At 59.1% G+C, this 8,066-nt stretch overlaps 1 protein-coding gene across 2 annotated transcripts in view; it reads right to left on the bottom strand.

The window, feature by feature from the left end:
* Window positions 1–8,066, bottom strand: part of LOC119107483 (cAMP-dependent protein kinase catalytic subunit 1) — a 168,531-nt gene that overhangs the window by 128,321 nt on the left and 32,144 nt on the right. For both annotated transcript variants that reach the window (XM_037230928.1, XM_037230927.1), the window contains exon 2: window positions 7,545–7,603. In XM_037230928.1, coding sequence (XP_037086823.1) covers window positions 7,545–7,593 — 49 coding nt within the window. In that variant the 5' untranslated portion in view covers window positions 7,594–7,603. The remainder of the gene's footprint in view (window positions 1–7,544; window positions 7,604–8,066) is intronic.

Here is an 8,066-nt window from a genome sequence, read left to right as displayed (position 1 = left end):
GAGAGAGAGAGAGAGAGAGAGAGAATAAGTTCTCTCCTGCAGAATGCTCACGAAGTAGGCTGATAATGATGTAGTTTGAGACGAGTCTACTAGAGAGAAGGCAGTAGTTTTTATTATAAGGCAGTATTTCGTTTCTACCACACACTCCCTCCGTTTTCCCTTCTCCCTCCCCCGCCCCTTCTCGCCCTCTCTCACTTCCATTCTCTCACTTAGTACTCTCACACAAAGGCTTTGCCGACCCGATACAAAACTAACGTCGTCACCAACACATGAAGGGGGCGGAAACCGCGCGGGGAACCCCCACTGCGTCACGGCCCCTGCATGCTCCATAGATGCTCGAGGACGTGCATTGGGTTCTCCATTTTAAATTCAAACACCACCGCATGAAATCTTTGCACATCATCGCATCGATTTACCACGGCGCATCACCATTCCTCGAAACGGCATTCCATAGGCCATGTTCGGAACCTGGCATGTTTGCAGACGGCGTACCTGACTGCCCACATGACGACTTTATACGGCCATTGCCATTGGCCAAACTTCGGGATGACGTCATGCATGTGCCGCAGCGACCGGGACCCCCAGCTGGCTTGCTTCCACTTCAGCACGGGCTGGGCCTTAGTTGGGGTGAAGGACTCTCCAAGCAGGACAATATTTAGGATTTCCAAGATGCTGCCAACTCCTCAGGGCATGACAATGGCGTGGCTGAAGCTCGCTGGGTTTCTGACGTACTGCCAACCGCCGCCCCAGGGCGTGATTTTCACTATATTTATAGATGGTGGAGTCGTCTCACGAAGTGAGCGAAGCTCCTCCCAGAAGAGCTTTACTGGGCAGGCCCAGCCTGTCATGCTGTTATGACCATCAACGTGTGCCTCTTCCTCTTTTGCCATTCATTAATGCACGTGCTGTTCAACGCGCTCAGTTATTTTTACAATTACTGTCGAGCACGGAGACGGGGGCAGTTCAGTTATTGGCACTTGGCGGAACCACAGATGTCATAACGGATACCTCTGCATTCCTGCCGTTGACATTCATGTTGGCATCTGGGTCTCGGGAACTCTGCTGGCCCAGGGCCGGCCACCAAACTGGCAGATCGCCAATGTCCGCGGCGGACCGGACCCCGTGGCCGGGGCGGACCGGACTCCGTAGCTGAGACGGACCGGAGCCCGTGGCTGAGGCGGACCGGGTCCCGCAGCCGCGGTGCGCGCTGGCCCGACCCGACAGCTGTCCCCCCGCCGCCGCCGCCCAAGGACGCTCTGGCGCCAGTGAATGCTCGCTGCCGCGCGCCGTGCCGCGCCGCGCCGCGCCGGGGCTGTGACGGAGGACCGCCTCCAGCGTGGCCCGCTGTCCCGCTGCGACGGACGGCGCTGTTTCGGCTCTGCGGCGAAAGCTGCGAGGCCGGCGGCGGCGCACACCACACAGCGCCGATTGGCCACCGATTGCAGGGATATTGCGCGCCGGTCGAGATACCGGATCTGGAATAGGTGCCGTTTGTTTCATTTGGCAAATAGCCTAACAAAAACAACGGGATTAGAATGGATGGCGCGTATAGCGACGGAGTGCAGTCAAGGGAGACAATGCAGGGAGGGAAGGATGAAATGAGAGTAAGCGAGTGAGTGAGTGATTGAGTGAGTGGGTGTGTTAATAAGTCCGTGATTGTATGAGTGAGTGAGTAAGTGATGCCTCAGTGAGAAAGTGATTTGTCATGGACAAAGATGGATGTTTAAATGTGATAAATATCTACCGTGAGCTACAGTCACCAGCGTCCCCCATTCTTCATGCACAAAACAGCGGTTGTTGGAGAGCATACAGAGTGGTTGTTTTGCATGAACAACTAGACATATCATAAAGCAATCTCCATGTCGTATTGAAAAGATCCTGGAGTGGCCATTCCGTGGACCGGCAATTCGATGGGAATTCCACGTTCCAAAAGGCAGACAGCGGCCGGCATATAGCTGATTCGACGACACTACCTTCAAGTAAAAACGGGGCACTATTTCTGCGTGTTCCTCCCCGGCCCTACCTATACACCGACCAAACAAGAGAAAATGTCCAAAGAAAGTGCCATGACACCGCCCAGGGAGCCTCGTCCAGCAGCATTCCACGCAACCAGCCGAGAAGCTCGGGCAAACGAGCGCCGACAGTCCGCCGAGGGGGGGTGGGGGGGGGGGGGTGCAACTGAGCGCCCTCTGAGGGTCTCTGCCAGGAGGTGACGGGTTCAGTGGAAGGCGACAGCAGATCGTGCTGCGTGGTCGCTGTCCGAGAGCAGGCTCCGGCATCAGCTGACAGCTCACGGTCGGGCGATGGCGGCCGTTGCGCTGGCCACCGCCGGGTCACGCTGATGCCGCCGCCATCCTCTTTCAGACCCGACCTTCTAGAGGACCTCTTAATGGCCACATGAAAAACGTGGGAACGAGACCGCACCCCGTCGGTTGTTGCCTTATAGACGACGTTTTTGTGAATATGCCGGGATATATCACTGTGGGAAACATGAACCATTCATGCAGCGCGATTACCACTGGTAGCGTTCTGGTAGAGGCAAAAAGGGCAGAAAGGTTAACTCGATTTAGCAGATCCGGGTGAGCGATGCTGCCAACACTGACAAGCAGATGCGTGTTGCATGCTCATACCCCACCGCAGCGTATCTGAATTTATACTCAGCTGATAACGAAGACAGTTAAAAAGCTGCGTCAGGCGGGACTCCAGCTCCACTAGCGTACTCCGATGTCCGAACGAAGAGATACACTCCAGTGCAGGTCACATACAAGGCGTGAGCAGACGGAGCGTGACGAGTCGGGTGCTGGCCTGAGGGGCATCCTCTCTCCCTCCGGCGCTCGCCTCGAGCTGACCCGTCAAATCGAGCAGTCGGACTCTCGGGCCGCTCGCCGTCTGAGCGCGGGGCTGAGAAGTCGGCGCTGTACCAAAGCAGCGTCGTGCTTTCAGAATCCCAATGGAGATCGGAACGCCTCTCAAAGCGCGAGGAAATAGCTTCGCTACGTGATGGTGTCTGGGTCGTGGATGATCGCCCTGAAACGATAATCCTTGTCCATTAGGGTCAATGGAATCTAGACACACGTGAGAATAACAAACGCTGCCGGGTCGCGCGGATCTGGCGTCGCCGATGTTGGTGGCCGAACAGCTGGATCTGAAAAGCTTCCGACGAGTCGTCATGCATCGGCATATCGTTTGCTGGCTTTCTGACCACTGGCATGACAAATCTCTGTACTGCGTATGCGTGCCAATCATCTGGCCGGACCACTGTGCACTATTGGTGGGCACTGTGATGCTGCGCGGATTGCTGCGGCGCGCAGCGCAACTCGCGCCAGCGTGCTCCTGCGCATACAGCCCGGCTGTGTTCCACCGGACCAGCTCGCTGTGTCCCTGCTTGCACCTCAATCAGTGAGCCACCCGCGTCACTTGTTTATGCGGCGTTTGCGCATCACGTTCAGAGGAAAACACTTCTGCTGCCGTGCGGCGAACCACAGCAGCGGCGCGCGTCAACAGAACAATTCAGCGCGCGCGCAACCGGAGCGCCGACCCGGGGCCCTGGGCCGGCGCCGGCGCGCCGCAGGCATTCAAGTTGCGGAGTCGGGCCAGAACCGGTACCGGCGCACGACCTCGACCACAGGCATCTCGTGCTGCTCCTGGCCTGTTCGCGGACGGCCGAGTCCCCCCAGAAGTGTACGAGATTGTTTAGCCGAACCGGCGTGCGCGAGGAGGCTTTCGTCGACTGCACGCAGAGCACCAACAATGTGTGACCGGCTGACCTGCAAGGCTCTTTCCGTCCGTAGCTCATGAAGGATGGAGCGCCACACTTGGTGGCTATCAATAGGTTTGCTACGTCACTCTCTTTCCATCCGACGCAAGGCGTTATTGTTAAGTCTTCCAGGGGGGGGGGGGGGCTGTCCCCCTGGGCCCTGCCGCACTTCCGCTGTCCTCGCCGGTAACATCCGAGCCAGCACGCTCGGCACGGCAATGACTTCTGGCTTGACCGCACAGTGGCCAGTGAGATAGCCTGGCCAGATGACGGTGCTGGTGGCGGTGGGGGTTCGGGTGGGGCGAGCCTTGCAGTACCACTGCCAGCAGCAAGATGGCTCGGCCGACTCATCTCTGTGAGACTGAGAATGAACACGGCCACCGCACCGAGGGCGAGAGAGAGGACGACGGCTGTTGGTTTTTCGTTTTTCATACACATTTCCTGATAGCCCGGCTAGTTTGTGGCGCCCAAGACCAGTAATGAAGTGATGCTCTTCTCTTTTTCGCTTCCTGTGCGTCACTGGATGCGGCTGATTAAGACTGATTGGACTAGGTGAGTGTAAATCGCGGTGCCGCATGCATGAAGCAATATTCCTTGACGAGAAATAATCCTACGGGCTGCATGTTCAAATGTCTCATGTTCTACGTGAACGTGTGACGATGATGTGAGTCGTAAGAAGTCCAGTTCAGCGGTTATTCGCACTCCTGCATTGGACGGCTTGGTACACCATGTGCTTTGGCGCACGAGCTTTAAGAGGTCGTAAGTCCAGTCGGCAGCCCCGAAATATCTGATAGGCGAAAGCTCCATAGCCGGCCACTGAGTAACGGCTCCGCCCATAGCTCGCTGATGAAAGGCCGCAAGAGATAAGCGTTGATGAGCGCTGATGATTTAAATTTGATACGTGACTTAATCGGCACAAAATTCGAAGTCGTAGGAGAAGGTAGGGCAAAAGGAGCATCCATTTCATTACACTATGACACACAGCTTAAGAATATAATCACATATTTGGTGGGCCAGGAAAACAGGTACTGCAAGGTAAACATTATTGCACCGAGCACATATGCATGGTACCATTTGACCTTGCATGGTACCACGCCATGGCATTCGTACGCACTTGGCCATCTTCCACGTGTGGAAATCGTGTCATTTCATTGTCGTGTCGTACGAGAGAGGACGTGTCGTTTTGATGTTGTGTCGTATGAGAGAGGACATGACGGTGTCACCAATCGCTGGTCGATGTGCCCCGTTTCAGGAATGACATATTTGTACGCATGTACTTCGCTATGCACCTTTGTTACAGGCAGTCCAAAAAAGCGATGCAAGTGGGTGCCAATTTACGGGCTACGTCTAGCACTGATGCACTCTAAGTACAAGTCGTATGGCCCCACTCTCCAACGAAAGCAATTCTCGCAGCGTGCAGCAAATGCACGACTGCATTTGAAGCGTCCTTGTGGCTAAATACCGTGGCCGCTATGGAACAGGCCCAGTGCAGAGGTAATGATCTGGGGCATATTTGGCCATCGAAGTGCCTGCTCGCAAATATGACAGCCCGGCACGCGCGACCCCCAGCGTGCGTGGCCGTCCCGGTCCGGCTGACGGCAGCTCGGTCTGCCGGCGCGGGCGTGCCGACCAGGCGTGCTTGGCCGTCTGGGTCGGCAGCAGCTCGGCCAGCCGGTCCGGCTGACGGCAGCTCGGTCTGCCGGCGCGGGCGTGCCGACCAGGCGTGCGGTGCCGGCCGGCTGCCGCTGTTTACGGCGGCGCCGGCCGCTGACGCCGGATCGACCGCCTCCGCCGCTCCCGGCTTTGGCATCCCTCCAACGGCAGCGTCAGCGCTACGGGCCCGGTCGACCGGCGTCGTGGCAGTGACCGGCTGGCCCCCAGTGACAGTGACCGGCTGGCCCCCAGGGGACTGGGGCAGCCCGGGGACAGTGTCTGGCCCCCAGTAAACACGGGGACTGGGGCAACCTGGGAAGAGTGGCTGATCCCCAGCGGATACGAGGACTGGGGCATCCCCGGGAAGAGTGGCTGGGCCCCAGTGGGCAGGAGGACAGGGGACTGCGGTCGCCCGCGGAGGTCACGTACGAAACACGGGAACAGTGGCGGCATCCCCGGTATGCAGGAGAGCTGGGGGAGCCCTGCGAACGGCGGCTGGAGCTCAGTGAACTTGAGGACTCGGGGAGTTCTTGGGTCAACGACCAGCGATCGGGTCTCAGTATGGGGACAGGCTCGAAGTGGAAACGGATTTCGGTAGGGTCTAAAATATATGAGCGGCTGCGAATTGTCACGGAGGCTCGGGTAAAGTATGGCGGCAATAGTAAAGTAAAGTGCAGTGATACTAGAATACAGCGGCTGGCTCTCAATATATACAAATATTAAGAACAGGGGCCGCGCTCAGAAAACAGAGTGCCCGAGAGGTGGCTGCACATCGAGTGAGCGTCTTGGGATCAGCTGACGCAGCCCTGGGACGGGCAGCCCTGGAATCAGCTGACGGCTTCCGGCGAACTCAAGAACTGGGGAGTCCTGGACACAGTCCAAACCTGAAGGTTTTTGGAAGTTACTTTAACCGATAGACTGCAAATGGACAATAGAGGAGGGTGCGGACGAGCCCAGGAATCATTGACGAAGTGTAGAAGAAAACATGAAAAGAGGTACTGACGGGGGCTGCGGACGCTGACAGCGATACTAACTGCGGGTCGACGAAGAAACGACCCAGTTGGCTGTCTTCTTCATACGAATACCAATGTCGGTTAGGGCGACCACGCATTATTTCCGTCGTTCGGACAGTCTTCTCGCACTTTCAATCTCCTACGTTTCAACTGGTCGTCACAAATAGCTTTCGTGTGCTGATTGGATGAGCCTGGTCTGCGCTAGATACCGCATAATGATGAAACGTTAGCCATAATTTACGCCAGGAAATCAATTACAATCGGGATGCTGGTCGTTCGCCGACGACACGTCACGTTACATCTACCAGTGGCCAACTAATTCCGACGACACGTCATGACGCGGCGCTGGCGGCCGGTGGCGCGGCGAGGCCGGCGGCGAGGGGCGGCAGCCGTCCCCACCCGCGTCCGTGGCCGAGCGCCAGACGCTGGCACCCCTGCTGAGCCGCCGCTGACGCCAGCTCCGCCGCTGACGGCTCCGTCGGTGACGCCAGCTTCGCCGCTGACGGCTCCGCCGCTGACGCCAGCTCCGTCGCTGACGCCAGGTTTGCCACCGACGCCGGCCTCGCCATTGACGCCAGCTCCGCCGCTGACGCCAGCTCCGCCGCTGACGGCTCCGTCGGTGACGTCAGCTTCGCCGCTGACGGCTCCGCTGCTGGAGCCAGCTCCGCCGCTGACGGCTCCGCCGCTGACGCCAGCTCCGCCGCTGACGCCAGCTTCGCCACCGACGCCAGCCCCGCCATTGACGCCAGCTCCGCCGCTGACGGCTGACGGCTCTGCCGCTGACGCCAGCTCCACCTCTGGCGCCAGCACTGTTGCTGAGTCCGCCGGCCGTAACCGGGAGTGGGCGGACGCCGGTGACTGAGGCTGACGCGGCCTCGCACACGCGCCCGTCACCGCGGAGCACGTGCTCAGCTCAAGCGCTGCTGGGGACCGGACGGAGGAATGCGGCGTGAGGGTGCGAGGGCGCTGGGCTGAGGTGTGTGGAATGATGATGGATCCCTGCTGGCGTTCGGATGACGTGCGAAGAGACATATGCAGGGTGGTTACGGGTGGGCGGGCGGGGTCACGTCAGGACGGGCAGCGGTATGCGGGCCGCTTCACGGGGCCGCATCGGTACTCACCAGGTTCGCCATGGTCCTTCTTCTTCTTCCTTCCGAACAGGAAGCTCATGCTCGCGCGCCTGAAAGGTCAGGCAGCAGGTCGGTTCAAGGTCACCAGCTGGCGGGCCGGCCGGCCAGGAGTCACCACTGAGTCGCCGCTGTTGTCACAAGAACTCGGCAGCCGGTGGAGAGCGAGGGATGGTGAGCACCGTGCCCCAGGTCCAGGTCCTGATGTGGCCTTTCTGATATCTTAGCAGTAGTCCCAGGTCACTCGTAACGCGACGTAACCGGTGTCATTTACTCGGGCTCCAAGTAGCGCCCAGTGACCACTGGGAGCAAATGGGCCCGGGGGCACCGGCCAGGGAGCGAAGCGGGTCCGAGGGCGCCGGGATGGAAGCGGGGCAGGTCCGAGGACGCTAGCCACGGATCGGGTTGGGTCCAGGGGCGTCGAGCAGAGAGCGGGGCTGGCCCGAGGATGCCGGAATGGGAGCGGGGCGGGCCTGAGGGCGCTGGCCAGGGATCGGGGTGGGTCCGAGGGCGCCG

This window comes from Pollicipes pollicipes, unplaced genomic scaffold (assembly GCF_011947565.3).
Source record: "Pollicipes pollicipes isolate AB1234 unplaced genomic scaffold, Ppol_2.1 Scaffold_6686;HRSCAF=7923_pilon_pilon_pilon, whole genome shotgun sequence".
In the NCBI taxonomy this organism is placed as follows: domain Eukaryota; kingdom Metazoa; phylum Arthropoda; class Thecostraca; order Pollicipedomorpha; family Pollicipedidae; genus Pollicipes; species Pollicipes pollicipes.
Note: the sequence above shows the minus strand (reverse complement) of the source record. Positions and strands in the feature narration are given on the sequence as shown.